This window comes from Mercenaria mercenaria, unplaced genomic scaffold, assembly GCF_021730395.1.
Source record: "Mercenaria mercenaria strain notata unplaced genomic scaffold, MADL_Memer_1 contig_1744, whole genome shotgun sequence".
Lineage (NCBI taxonomy): Eukaryota > Metazoa > Mollusca > Bivalvia > Venerida > Veneridae > Mercenaria > Mercenaria mercenaria.
The window spans coordinates 20008-36318 of NW_026459745.1; the positions used below are offsets into that span (position 1 = coordinate 20008).

The following is a 16311-nucleotide window of genomic DNA, read 5'->3' on the forward strand; positions in this document are numbered from 1 at the left end:
TCCCTAAAATAAGGTATGAAATTTAGTTGAGAGGTCCAATTAATGTGTATATGTGCAAAAGTAACATTCTAATCTTGTTCACAAAACTTACTAATACACAGTAGGAATGTCAATGATCAAAACTGGACGAATATACAGTTATCCTCACATTAATGTCATTTATAATTTGTCCTTGAATTCTCCACCATACTTTTCATAACTTTGTTTGCACGAGTTGCACGAGAATGCTGTCATTCACGTAAAAAAACGGGGTCAGATAAGTTGTAAATGCAATATCATCTAAACGTAATTAATGGAGTATACAGTTCAAGATAAACTTTATCTCATAACGTAATGAACAAGTATAATGTTGTTACATCAACTGTACTTACACTAAGTGACTTTATTGATTCATTTTGTGTTTTGTTATTATTGTCAAAAAGTATAACGGAAGTGCCTCACAACTGAAGCGGAAACCAGTTTGATGCGCAAAGTAGTCCACTGTAAGTAATATTTTTTGATAAATGTCCACAGAAATTAATAATTTTCTAATATTAAAGACGGAAATCTGATTAGGATTTATTATTTGATAGGAAATTGTAATCATCGACATGTTTTTTTAAAAATCATACACGTGCTGACACCTAAATTGTCTCCCGTTGTTTATTAGAGTTACCTTTCGTCCGGCGCAGTAATACTTTTTGCAGTGAATCGCCGAGAAGTCGTGGGAAAATTAAAAACCATGTAAATAAGCAAAAATTAACCACCTTTTCAAGATGAATTTCAAGTGATCGACATTTTGCATTTAACCCGCCTGACCTGTGTAACATCTTAGATATCTGTTCTAAGGTATTCATTGTGTAGAATGTCATGTTATGCCCTTGCAATGCTAATCCCACTCTGATTTTTTTGTTTACATTTTTTATCAATGAGAAATATGGCGTCCATCCCGAGCTGAAATGACGTGGCGTTAAATTTTTACATGTTTAAGCAAACCTGGTGTGTTAGAAAGAAAATGTCATCCCTTCAACATTATTTGTAACACTGTTATTGTAAAAAAAACCTGTTTTTTCCTTATACAAAAGCTTAATATTTTGTGTTGAATGTACTTTCACAAAGACCTCTGTTTTCCTATTACATTCATAGTACCACATCCTTATCCACAAAGTACTGAATATTACAGGTGTCCGTCAGTATTATATCAGTTTAGGAAAATGTTTTTTATCTTCCCACCATCGATTTCTTGAATATGCACCCCTTCCTCATTTCTGTATGAACTGTGAATGTAGCAATATGCGTCCCCTTAAGATCCCACTTAATTTGCGCTTATTAGTGTTAACTGGCATTTATGGAGTTTCTGATATTATCAACTTGTTGTCAATTTGCAGGTAGAAAAAGTAAGAAATTGTCAGACTGGATTCCCAGGCTAGCCGATAGTGTATAGGCATTGTAGGAAGATTGTAATTATTTATTTATATCAAAAAAATAAAAGTAGAAAAGTTTGTTTTTTTTTAAATCATTTTATATTTTCAAAATTCATCTTTCAACTTCCATTAGTTACGCTTGTCAATAGTACAATAAATATAAATTACCTATTTAAGTTGAATTTCATACATCTTCTCAGTATATAAATGAAACTTTGTACACAAAACAAATATATATATATCAATCCAATTTTTGTCACATGTATACTTATTCCCTAAGCCCATAGCCGTGGAGTATTTGTGAAGGCTTTTTGTGAGTGTATGGTGCAATGTATGTCGTTAGATACAAATTTTCCATTTCGGTTTTCAAAATTAAAAATTTTCATTTTTAATATCTGATCTGGTCCTTAAAATGTCATCAGATTAAACAACACAAACGAAAAAAAAGTTTCAATAGAAAAAAAAGAAGCATGAAAGAAATCAAACAGAAGAAAAGAAAGCAATTTGTGTCGAACATTAGGTGGAGAATTCCTTTCGTTTTCATTTTAATGGATGCGCCAGAAAGAAGGCTACCATTTTCGTGTATGATAGTAATATTACTTTTTATTCATTTTAAATATTGATTTATTATATTGTAGGCATTGTTATTTGCCAAATTTAATTCAAATCATACCGGGGTATATATATTCCAACTGAAATTCCGGATGCTGCTTTGTAAATTTCATTTATGCTATTTGTTAATCCCATTTTATTGTCTTGCTTTTAACGGATTTGCTACATTTGTACTACTTGCTATTGAAGGACAGTTGTGCATCTGTTAAGGATTGTTGTATAGTGTTGTTACTATGTCGTTGTTTCTGCTTAATAAGTTAACGTTCTGTCATGTCAATGTAGACATGGCTATGAACATTTATTTTTCGGTAAGCAACACCAAACTATTTACACAGTACGTACGTAAGTCTGCAATGCACAGTGTCTTATATTTGTAGTTTTATAGCAATATCTTACTTGTTATAATCTTAGATTAGACTGCACACATATAACGCTGAGTATTTAGGGCACAGCAAAAATTATGCGTTACACAATAATGCCAACTGTCTGGTGAAAGCTTAGAGAGCAGTGATGATATACTCCCGACTTAAGTGTTGGCGTCCAATGCTCACACCATATGATTACTTATTTACATCACAACTGAATCAAAGTTCATATATGTCCATCTGTTACCACCAAACATTTTTAAAATTTAGATTAAGACATAAATATTTCTAAAAAAAAAGAAAAATGTGTGGTGCATGTGTGTGCGTGCGCGTGTGCTTGTGCGTGTGCTTGTACGTTTGCGTGAGTGCGCGTGTGTGTGCGTGTGCGCATGTGCGTATTCGTCAAAATAAATTAAAAAACATAGCGCACCGGCTTTTACTCGGGCAGATGACAGGGTCACACAGTGACACGTTTAAACGTAAGAAAGCTTACATCTATTAGGCTTAGAACTGCACTCCACCCCCACCCACCCCCACCCCCACCCCCTAACCATTTCTCAACTTCATCTTCAGGCACAAGTAAGGTTAAAACCACCCACATGTTAATGTCCAAATTAGTTTAGTTTAAACATATTTTATTGCTTATAATACATGTATCTAATCATTACAGCAACATATGGATATTAACAATCAATTGCATTTTAGCAATAGGGTCGGGCCACAAGTTCTGCCAACATTAGTAAACGGCCCTTCCCTTGAAAATTAACTATTACATAGAATAATTACTTTTACGAAATAAACATATAACATGTATTACAAAAGACTGAATGAAGAAAAGACCAAAGTATGACTGAAACTAAAAAAGAAACATGTAGCTAGTTTAATGTTTTACATGATGTTGATATTGCTATTTTTTCCTCATGGATCTGTTTTCCAGAAGCTAGGCAAGGGCAGGAGTAACTGTATTCGTTTGCGATAAGTTAATGGAACAGTAGTGTTATCAATAAATAGTACTACTGCAAATATAGGATTATATCGGAAGTATGACTCAGGTTCACCATAAACCGGTTTAAACTCCCCAGTGGTGGTTTTGCCACTGACCGTTCCAAGGCGGTGCCCCGCTGTGTTTATGTGTGTTTATTTTATGTGTGTGTAAGTGTGGTGTGCGTGTGCTGATCGTGTGCGCATTTGGGGAGTCTGCGTTTTTGGAGCATGGCTTTCCCTGATGGATATTCTTCTTTGTTTTAATATTACTTGAAAATTTGTAATTTTAAATTTTCTATCTTCTAACTCGAGCGATTGCCTGACAAATAGCAGTAAGTTTGCATTGAACAGATGAAGAGCTATTCCACTCCTGGTGTTCAATCGATGAAAGATACTTCTCACTTACGTTGAATAAAAGAAATACTGTATTGCTTAAACGGGAAAATAGAAAAATATCAACAGGATGCCACTCAAGATTCTAATTCCTGTGACGTAATTTAGTCTAATGCCAGGCGCGTAGCTGGGGCATTTTTCATAGTACGCAGAATAAATGTGAGGGTTGGGGTATCCTCCTGATATTTTTTGAAGCAAAAATATTGCATAAATAACTTATTTTTCTCATTCATTTTATATGAAATGTATTATTTACTTTGTATTCGTGTAATATTACACGTGTACATACATGGGTGCAAGTATTTATTCAAAACAGATGTTTCGTGGTAACAAACTTTCAAAATAACATTATAATTGGATATATCAATAGAGGGATATGTCTATAAGTAAATATATAATAGTAAAATGAATTTTACCGTAACTCTAGCTTTGCCTTCGTGGTCCCGCGCTTCATGTATCGCCTGCCCAGTGAAATGACGATGGCGAAGAGCTAGATCACGATGGCAAAGTGCGACATGGTGGCAAAGTGCAAACTCTCGATTTCACACTTAGCTATCGTGATCTCATTTGAGGTCACAACGGCGTATTGCGAGACCGCTAAATTCCGTGCTTTCGTCGTCGTATGTTAGATCACAATGGCAAAGTGCGAATTTGAGAAAATTTCGCAATTTTGCGCTTGTGATCTCGCGCTTTGCCGTCATGGATCGTGATCCAACACTTCACTCATCACCTGCGCATGATGGAGTAGCAGAAAACGCAATATTTCGCGGAATTGCAATTGTGAAGCGCGAAATTCCGAAAAAAAATCGCTATTTCGCGTTTCGCCATTGTGATTTCGTGGTTCGCCACTGTGATTTCGTGCTTCGTCATTGTGATTTCACGCTAGCGAAATAATGTAAACAGTTAATTTCAAATATAACAAACACTGTTATAATGAATTTTTAGTACAATGTAATTGAAAATGTCCCCTTTTTAGCTCTTATTTGATCTATGTAAACAAACATGGTTTGTAAGGAACATATTTCCATGCCCCTGTGTTAAAATATATATACATTGAAATAACACATATTAAGATATAGCGAACCAAAAAAGTCTTTTTCAGAAGTTTATACGAGTCTTTAACATTAGCATTGGGTAGACATTGTAATAACATATTGATTCGTAAAACAAATATTGAAATCATAGCGTGATAGTTGATATATCTGAACAACATCTAAAACCAAGTATTACACTGAAATCTTGATCTGAATGCAGTTAATGGTCTTCTGAAATATGATACGTATAATTTAGTTAGAAAAGATCCATTAAAAATATATAATCACCAATTATAAAAGAATGAAGATATTTATCTCACTGTGAAGTGGATGTCACAGTAGTATCCTACGACTTGTGGGGCAATAGCGTAAGATTTAATCAGGCGTAATTATTTGATTTCTATAGGATTTTATTTTCCACAACAATTAAGTACAATTATTAGACATAGCAGATGTTCTGTGACACCTGAAAATAACTTAATAATAATTATTATGTGAGAAAATTATGTCTGTACTATTACAAAAATATCCTATTCGAAATTCCTTGTAGACTCGAAGGCCAAAACTTGTTTCATTTTTTTTTTTGACATGTTATAATTTTTTTATAGAAGTTCGCCTCTTTAAACAGTAAGCATAGACGGCGTATGATTTTAATATTTCACATATTCAGGATTATTGCAAAATAAGTAATCAAATAGAAGAATAATGAAATAAATTTCACACCAATACATAAATTGTTGTAAAACTACAAAGACTATTGGTGAATTTAAATGCATGTTAAATCAATTTATTATAAATCAGTTTGCTATACAGATAATTCCTACTGGTAAGGAAATGTAATATACGTTTAACGATCACATTTTGCATGTCCCAATGAGTTCGCTATTCTACTTTTTAAAAACAGAATATGAAGTAAGCAATGATTGTATATGCAGCAATTTCTGTTGCATGATATAGGCTTCGTATTGAAACGACATATATTAGCAATTTGAATTGTGTATGCTTGCCAGATTTTCATTACGCAGCTGCGTAAAGGCAGCTACGCGCCTGAATGCTAGAACGTTCGACTCCGGTGCAGAAGATCGCAGATTCGATACCCTGTCGCGTACCAAGGATATGAAATATGGTACCAGTTGCTCTTTTAACATGCTCCGTATTATGCTGATAAAACAGGACCTTCTCTAAATCTAGTAACCTCGATTGAATGAGATCAGGAGACAGATGTCTAAATTAGAGTAATTTGTTTCAGGATTCGCCTTTAATTAATAAGTGTAAAAATTAGTAATTTTATAACAGATATAGGATCCGATTTACTATTTTTGTGCAGGCTTTACATGTAAGGAGGCGCAACCTTCTAATATGTTGACACCGGTGAGCTTTTTCTCTGGTAAAATCAAGCAAATATTCATATTACAAAATGACATTTGAACGAACTTTCTAAAAGTTTAAAACATGTTAATATAACTATTTTCACGAAATTAAATCTAAGCTTGTTCACTTACTCCTATATCAGATTTAGTCTAAAGCTAAAACGTTTTTCCAATTTCAGTTAAAGACCTTTCCATAGCATCAAGTATTAAGAAGACCATGATAAACAATCATATTAGCTTCACAACAATATAACCATAAAGAGTCGTAATTTCATGTACCGTCGTCATTGGTGATTGTGTAATATGTTGCCATGGTCTTGAAGAAAACTTATGAGCTCAAGCTCAAACTGAATCGAATTACTAGGATGTCTGCCCCATGCCAAATGCACCAAATTGCCTCACAAAATCTCTCTAACGTTTTAGCTTTAGTGCACTATTTGCAGAATAAGGAGGGCTATTGTATTGAGGTAGATATCGGCTCAACAAATGCGTCGGTGTGGGCGCTTTGTCTAAAATACTTTATGGCATGGATCTACATTGTCTAAAGATGTACTTCAACTTTTAGAATTCAACCTTCCGAACTGGTTGGGTTTTTTTTGTTCTTTGAAATGGTCAAATTTCATAACTTACGCAGTGAATATGTAAACCAGTATGTGCCTGAAGAAGGCACGACAACGCAAAGGTTCAGCACAGTCGCTGCAAATTTTACAATGAAAGATCAAAAACTTTGACATTGAGAGGAGTTAGTATTTATCCTACATTTTCAACCATCTCATTCAAGACATTCCTATTGTTTTTATATATACATGTATATATTTTTTTTAAATTTTTTATCAGGATCAGGAACGTAGCTTAAAGAACTGTCAAATATTTTTAAAAATGTTTAAGAGTACTACCCGCATAAAAACAAATCAATGGACTTCATGATTCGCATCACAACAATTGTTATAAAACAACTAGCTAGACCCTACTACTCTTTGCTTAATTCTTTGATCAGTATTATATACACATGTTTTCCTTAGCTGTTCATACAGTCTAAACGGTGATGAAATTAATCATAAATTGCTCTAAGAGTTTTAAATGCTATTACGAGATCACTAAATAATGAAATTGTTGGGAGCATGGGACGTAACCAATCAAAATTCAAGCAGACTCGGGTTTTATGTCTAATGAAATATGCAAAGCTACCAAATCAATATGATTATGATTTGTTAAAATCCGGATTAATAACATATTGCCAATCCCATATTGAATGTGTTTATTTATATTCTTTAGTAAAAATATAGTATAGGTATTCTTCACTCCTGTTACAAATATAGTATCACTCTGGTTTAGCCAGGTCTAATTTTAGATTTGTACATACATTGACGTAATCAATTTTGAGATTTTACAAAATTTCTGTGGTGCATAAATTGTCAAAAGTGAAAATTGAATTATGCAATCACATTATCTGTTTAAACTGCTCAATTTTACACGAACTAAAGTAATTGAATTGCATTTGAGAAAAGTAACTCGCTTATGTATGGCCTACCAATTGTACGATAATTATTCCGACGCATGAACTATAAATATTGATGACATGTATTACAAACGGGATTCCCCTTTAAAGTCAGATCAGATTACGTATATATAAATAGTTTTACAATGATAGAAGTGGTTTTAAATGGGTGAACATTTATTGAATGTACATGGAGATATGGATAAATAAGCTCAAAAGAATAAAATACTTATCTGGCTTTCACAAAAATCGGAGGTTTTAATTATCCCCTCTCCCTTTACTTTGAATAAGTTTTCGTGCCTCCCCTTTTATTTTGGCTGCCGGAATCCTAAGGCGGTACACGATTGTTTTTTCTTGCTTATAAGGGTGTGTTTGTGTGCATGTGAGTCTAAAGCGGTGCCTTATGGTGTTCTTGTATCTTACTTGTTTGTTTTTCTATGTTACGAGGAGTGTTCGATATGAATTGCTTATTGTCCTCTAGCTCGATATCCACGTGGGGCACGATAAAAACCAATATCTACCTGTATAGGGTTATTCAATACCTACACAACGGTGTATAAATGTACATGTTAGACTAAGTGTAAGACATACAATTTGCCATTTGAATACACGCAATCATTGACCACTGTAGTAAAAATGGTTGGTAGAAGCGTCGACAAGAAAGATGAAATACGTGCTTACATCAAAGCTCGCTCAAAACTTGGTTGTTCTTTGAAGCAGCTGATGACTGAACTTTCTACTGCTTGTGGACCTTCTTGTGTGTCTTATGACACAGTTCGGCGGTGGAAAAAGAAATTTGAGTCTGGTGTAGAGTCCATCAAAAATGCACCGAAATAAGGTAGGCCAAAATCTGCATCTCGTAAAGAAATCGTTTCCAAAATAAAGGAAATCATTGAAGGAGATGCCAGATTTACAGTTCGTGATATTGCACGAAAGGTAGGCATATCACTATCAACGGTTCACCTTATTTTAAAGAAGCATCTGAAAGTCAGAAAGATTTCTTCTAGATGGGTGCCACATCTGTTGACTGATGAGCAAAAGAGGCAACGGGTAAAAGTGGCCAAAAGCTGCTTCAAATGTTTCCAAAATATGACAAAAAGCAGTTTGCCAATGTCGTCACAGGTGATGATACCTGGGTCCATTATTTTGAGCCCGTCAGAAAGGTTAGCAATAAGATCTGGGCCACTAAACACAGCAAACGCCCAATAATTGTCAAACGTTCTTTGAGTGCAAAGAAGGTTTTGTATGCAATCTTCTTCTCTGGTGAAGGAGTCGCAATAAAAGTGCCGGTGAAAAAGGGCAAAAGCATCACCGGAAAGTACTACAAAAACGTAGTACTGAAGAAACAGTATTAAGTAGAAAAAGTATTATCAGAAACGACGCCCTGCCACTGGTTTTAAACATGTCCGTCTTCTACATGACAATGCCCCCGCTCATACCTCCGCAATAGTTACGGCGTTTTTGAAGAAAGAAACAGTAACTGTTTTGCCTCACCCCCCGTATTCCCCAGACCTTGCCCCATGTGATTTCTTTTTGTTTCCGAAATTGAAATCATTCCTTGCTGGGCGGAAATACCAGTCCCGACAGGCACTTGGATCTGCCATTCATCAGTACCTTATTACTGTGCCCAAATTAGCGTACCGTGACGCCTTCAAGAAGTGGATACATCGGCTGAAACTTTGCATTTCTAGCTACGGGGAGTACTTCGAGGGCATGAAATGAGCCCTTTTGGGCTAACTTGAAATTTGAAGTCTCCAGATAGAAATAAGCAATTCATTTCGAACATCCCTCGTATTTAGTTGTGTGTGGTAGTGTGTTTATCTTTGGTACATGAGTGTCTGTGCTATTGTGTTTTACGTTGTAGTGTTACTGTGAGTAAGGAACGTAGCATTCCCTTTATATATTCATCCCCATTTTTGGATTTTTAAACTACGGTCCTTTCTACTTCATCCGGCCACAATAGTGATGCACTTTTGATTTATCTTGATTATTACTAATGGGTTTGATTCAAACTTAAAATAGTTGTTCCACATAATAAGCCACATGACATGACCTATAGTGCATTACTCTAATAAATACTACTTTGGTTTAAAATCACATCGGCACAATTATAGGTCATATGGCGACATTCAAGCTTTTGGCGTTAGAGAAATGGCCCAGGTACCCCTCCGTGCATAACTTCGTCACGGGCGGGCAGGTAGAATCAAAGCAAAGACCTTCTGCTAGTAAGCTGAACGGCTTCCTGACACGAAGAATTAAACGCTCCGAGCGAAGCTCGAACCCACATCGGCGAGGGGCAAGTGATATGAAGTTAGTGCACTTAACCACTGACTCTGTCACGGAGGCCCCTTCATGAATTATGTCTCTTTTGAACTTAGTTAATTACACGCTCTCTGTTATTTCTAAAACTTAGTTATAAAAGTCCAATGTCCTCATCCACATTGGAGACATTAAACACTCCAGTGATAGATCCAGGTTCCTCAGATGTGCCTTATTTTACTACCCAGCACAAAAATATTCGATTTTGCTCTCTCCTGTGACAACTTGTGTTCTTACATACATTTGGCAAGTCAGACAATTTACGAAACAAAACTTTCAGTTATTATTGTCATACAGTGAGATCAAGTTCATCTAGTTGCTCAACACATTTAATTCTTTGAAGGATTACAGTGACCGTTCAAGAAAACGCGACATTTAGCTGAGAGCACTTTTAGCCAAATAGGCTAACTCTTCAAGGTCATGTTCTGAGGCCTGTAATTAAATATAAAATTTACACATGTTGTAAGACACGTATGCATAGTTTCATTTGTCTAAGAAAAGGTTTAGTGGAGGCATGCATTTTGGCGACGGGAAGCCAAAAAGCGCCTAAAACTGCTAAGTTGTCATAATTATTTAATCTAAAATAAATAACACTGCGTAGGTAGGAAAATGAGTAACTTTCCGAATTACATCCTTTATGTAGAAATTCGAGCTGAGCTTGTCATAGCATTTATCTAAGGCTAAGGTATAGGCATCGCAATTTTGAAATGTAAAACGTTACTGTTAAAATGACTGACCTCCAGATCATTCAACAACACACACAAAAAATATTTTTATATATCTGGAAATAAATGCTATCTTTAAAACGTAATTACTGACACACTATATGTTACGGAAACACATGAGAATTTGCTGTGTTTACTACTTTTTACAATGAAAATTGAAAAGCGTTTGTAACACTTTTACTCTAGGTAAACTGCCTCGATTATAAATATCTTTATTTTATGTTTTCCAGTGAATTATAGAGTTTTCTCAGTGAAATGAAATTGATAATCCACAGTTTTGAAACAGTAGATTATCATTTTTATTTTTCACTGTTTTTGCCGAACTAATTCCGGTTCTCCGTCGCGAATGACGTTCGATTGTATACCAAGCGTTATGAATACCGGGAACCATAATGACGATGACGTTGTTAAAATGACGTCATTTGTGTTATGCTTTCTGCTGACCTTTCCGCGATTTTCAACATTTTATAGATTACGCAACATAAAGAGAGTTTTACACATGAAATAAAAAGAAAATTTGTTTGTTTCAGTGAAATATCAATTTTATTTCACTCGTGAGCACCAAAAAAGTCATTTTCAGTCATGGCTACGCCACTCGTGAAAATATCAGTTTTTGATGCTCACTAGTCTTGTGAAAAAAAAAAAAGATATTTCACTGAAACAAACAAATATCCTCTATATATTTTGAAGTAATAATTCACTAATTCCGATATAGTTCTATCGGTTACGACGACGGGAGAATGACTTTATTATCGCGGTGATCCGGGGTTCGATTCCCGGCGAGGTCATCTTCTTTTCTTGATTTGGAATTTTTGTAACGCTTTTACTCTAGGTAAACTGTCTATATTTTGAAGTAATAATTCACTAATTCCGATATAGCTCTATCGGTTACGACGACGGGAAATTGACTTTATTATCGCGATGATCCGGGGTTCTATTACCGACGAGGTCATCTTTTTACTTGATTTGGAATTTTTATAATATTTGAGAAGCAAAAACTCATATAATTCTAATTTCATAATATGACCGAACTTCAATTTGAGAGAAAGATTATTTAGCCAAAATCTGGAAGCCAGTGTTTTTAAGACCATATAGAACGTTTCCGGTGCAGAACACTAATTCCTCGTTGGCCGAGCGGATCGTACTTTTTTCGTCGTGAGGTCGATTCACAGAGTCGTATGATTTTTATTTCTAAATTGTACCAGTATTTTCTTTCTTATTTTTCAATTTTCATCGAAGACAAATCAAAGTATTTAATTAAGCTCCAGCTTTTTCACTAACTAATTTGTCATTATTAATATATATTTATGTTAAATTACGTTTTGCATTAGAATGAAAGGTAGTATGTTTGATATTTAAAGCAAGTCAGTTCTAGAACTTTTATGACAAATTTATACTTACCATTAAATAGCATTTTCCGGCAATAGTTTCTTTCATTAATAATTAATCTAAAGAAACTGAAAATGCACTAGAGGATGAACAAGAAAAGAGAAAACACTACGTACGTAATGCAAGATATAAAATGGATGGATGCTAGATTCAAAAGTATGATTACAAAATGATCATTTCCCCTCAAAACGAAGCATGCAAAAAAAGTTCAAACTGTTACATAATTCAAATATTTCTTATTTAAATCCCATAACAAAAACATACTTTTCAAACATCAGAAACATAGCAGACGGATTGACTGACCCTTATCTTGAGAAATGAGATTTGCCAAAACTAGACTTAAAGCTGCACCGGACGTGCTTGGTGGTACTAAATTCTGTTTTGAACGATTGAAAAGTTGTTTTTATAGTGATATAAAATATGAAGGCTAATCGAAAATACGTTTTTTAAGTATTATCGAGATTTCTCTTTAATTTCATTTATCACTACATTAAACTTGCTTTTTTGTAAGATTTTCAATGTATCGTAGGGACTAATAGGGGGTTAGACTTGTTTTAATAATGTGCTGCGTGATACTCGTAACATTATATCCGTTTGAGGAAATCACTTAACTGATGCTCACTATTAAATTCATTCTGAAAAGCATACATTGTCAAACAAAACCTTTTCTTTTAGTACCAATATTTAGTTTGAATTTTCCTGTAGATTTGAGTTTTTCTTCTTTTTTCAGGAAACAAAAAAAAAAATGACTGATTGAAAAAATAGCCTTGCTTTGACGGTATGGCTCATCAAGGTGAAATAGAGAACGTAAAATACAGGAACTGGGTGAGAGGTGTCCTGGCGTATAAATATCTAAGATGTGGTATCGAAGGATTTGCCGATGCAATTGCTCAAAAAGAACATGAGCGAATTCTTCATGTTGTAAAACAAAACCCTAGCTTTAAAGTCTGCAATAAATGTGATCTGCGAACTTTGAGACCAATACATGAGTGTGATCCCAACATAAAAAAAAGGGAGTGTCCATTGCAGCTGGCCAGCTGTAACTGTTTGAAAGAAAAAAAGTATACGAAGAAATGTCGCCATAATGCATGTGACGCAATTCTAGAAGAAATAATAAAAAGCCACGCCTCATCACCGCCTGCACCAAACTTGAAAAACACCGATATAGAGAAATGGTGTTCTGCACCATGGGAAGTCGCCAAATGTTTTATTGCTGCTCCGGGGTATCGAAAAAAAACGGATGCGTCTGATATTGACATCGCTGGATTACTACATGTCTTTATCAACAGCATTGAATTCCAAAACAAGATAACTAATGTTAATATTTTCAAAGAAGTAAGAATTAAAATCGTGTTTCATTTCGAAGTTAGTCTTAAAGTTACAATAGTGATGATATTGATTAAATACTAAAAGTAACAAAGCGGAAACAAATCTAATACTAAACGAGTAAATTAATATGTATTTTTTCACTTCCCGTTTCATGCAAAGGTGATATCAATAAATAAACAACAAAATGATAAAGCTGACAGACTAATCCAAACATAAAACTTGCCTTTTAGTATTTACATTATTTAAACATCTCTTTTTACCGCTGCGGGATCGAGTCTCACTTGTGTCATCATTTAAGTAATTCGCTTTGTTGGCTTCCGTTAGGTCGGCTTTTCTCAAAGGTGCCTGAAATTACACCTGAGATAGATCTTTCTCCACCATTACAGACTCGAACCCGCAAAGGTGGTAGAAAGGTGAAAGATAATACAAACATTGAAATGGTCGGTAAGCTGTTTTGGTCAGCGCAATTTCAAAATGTGAAGTTGTAACAACAAACTGCGTATAGCTATCAATTTTGTTCGAGTCCTGAATTTAATCGGTGTAATTACTAACAGATACACATGTACAATCGAAATCCTAATTGATGCTACCTCATTAAAATTAACTTTAAGAACTGTTCTCTTCAATATTTTGTTACACAGTAATTAAAACTATGTAGCCTTTATAAACTATTTGAACATATCTTCAGGTTTTGTACAAACGGAATATGATATTTCACTCGACTACTATGGAATTGGACGACAAGGAGATGAGTGATTGTATTGATGATATCATAACAATTCTGGAAGATGACAAGGAACTTAAAGCAAGAAATGAAGCGCAGCAATCTGTTGCCAAACTCAGACAAGTATAACTAAATTCAATCAGTTTAGAAATTTTAAAAAATGTATTGTTTAAAATATATACTTTTTCTTCAGGAAAATACCAAGGAAAAACTGAAACTGTTGCCTTTTCGTCATTTGTTTTAAAATCTAAATGTGGAAATGCGTTCGTTGACTGTAGAATCTGCAATTATTTTGTTATATTAGTTTTTGACAGTATGGAAGATAACCGTTGTTAGTGTTTCAATAATTGTAGATGAGTAGAAGTATGCATCTTTTGTCATACATTTACGACTTCATTGGCTTATACTACCAATGTCGTAAGCTTGAACAATCGTTTCATTTTAGAACATCAGAAACAAACATTTGCGAAAAGCATAAGTGCCATATCGAAATTCAGTATATTCTTACAAAAAGGTCAACAATATTTTATATTGCATCCCCTTTGTAGTTAATATTTACTATTTTTGATTGTGAAGTTACCGCTCTACGAAACTGAATGTTTGTCGTTACATATCTTACGTTTGTAACTGGATTGTCTAGGGTAAATAAGTATGTCTCTAGGTAAAACACAGAAACACCGTCTTACTATTCTAGAGGAATTCTACTTCTTTAACTACACGAAACGTCGTCAGATTATTTCTCAGTATAAAATCTAGGTCAAAACTGTCATATAGGATCAAAAGTAAAATTGTATAAAACCCTCGTTAACGCCACAGGGAACGCCTATTCTACTTGTATATGAGCTACATGAAGCTGTGAGAAAACGGTTGCTTTAAGGTAATTGAGATAAAATTTGAAACCGGGTCTTACAGAGCCAAAAACTGGATTGTCGTGTCAACAAAATATTACAAAAGACTTTATATAGAAATAACTTTGTCAGAAAGCTTGAGCTTATAAATCTTAGGTTATGTCTGAAAATATGGGGGTAAAAAGCTATGCCATTAAGTCAAATTGTAAAAATATCTTTTTGATACTAAAAAAGCTAAATTTCCAACCAGATCTTTATTAAACCTGGTCATAATGATTGCTTCGAGGAATCTACGTCAGTTTTCCAACTAAGTTATCTACATCAAATCAATGAGATATGCAGAGTTCGACCATCAGCTATTTTTCAATACAGATCAACATAACTTTTTTTCTAAAATGCTAGTTCAAATAAATGTTAATCATATATCTGAAAATTAAAGTGTTCTTTTCTCACATTATTAAGTTATCCGTTATTTTTTCAGCTGAAGCAACATGACTTCATAATAACCACCACAACCGCTGCCGAGGCACACAAAGATTCCTTGTACTTATTCTGTCAGAAAATAGAGGCGAATAAACAAGTTATTTGTGACGATATGTCTGATTTAGAGTCCAAAGTTCATGAAGCAAATTCTCATTTTGGCTCAGAAGTTCATAAAGCAAATTCTGATTTTGATTTCAAAGTTCATAAAGCAAATTCTGATTTTGATTCCAAAATTCATGACGCAAACTCTGATTTTGATTCCAAACGTCAAGATTTTAAAATGGACATTGTTTCAAAAATTTTTGAGGCGAAATCTGATATTGATGGAAAGATTCGTGACGCAAAATCTGATATTGATTGCAAAATTAAAGATGCAAAGTCTACTGTTCGTTCAATCTTTAAAGCATTTGTAGACTCGGAACATAAACCAAGTAACTGTCACACTCAAGAGATGAAACAGATGATCGAGGTTCAGAATGATTTGATAAAACAACTTAAATTAGGCAAACAGGTATGTGCATGCAGAGGCCGAGTATTTTTTCTGGACTCATTTTACTTCTTATGATGATTAATGGACTGAGGATGAATGTCTCAATAGCTCTTGGGTTCACATTTTTTTTTATATTTTACATGAGCTCTTAGAACGCGAAATGACCTCCTTGATGCATTAGGTAACTGCACAAGGAACAGAAATCATTTGGTCAGTGTGCATTAGACATTTGACATACTGACCTCAAATCAATAATTATTGTTATTTACCAGTCATAAGTGACCTCTGTATCAATTGTGATCTTAGGCCAAAACATTCTAATTTTGCCAAGAAAGTTTACTAAAT

The 16311-nt window shown here is 34.3% G+C and overlaps 1 protein-coding gene across 2 annotated transcripts in view; it reads left to right on the forward strand.

Annotated features, from left to right (window-relative positions):
* The window catches only part of LOC128551828 (uncharacterized), a 59486-nt gene that overhangs the window by 19487 nt on the left and 23688 nt on the right, over positions 1-16311 (forward strand). For both annotated transcript variants that reach the window (XM_053532751.1, XM_053532750.1), the window contains exons 2-4: positions 12823-13427; positions 14110-14268; positions 15475-15987. In XM_053532751.1, coding sequence (XP_053388726.1) covers positions 12873-13427; positions 14110-14268; positions 15475-15987 — 1227 coding nt within the window. In that variant the 5' untranslated portion in view covers positions 12823-12872. The remainder of the gene's footprint in view (positions 1-12822; positions 13428-14109; positions 14269-15474; positions 15988-16311) is intronic.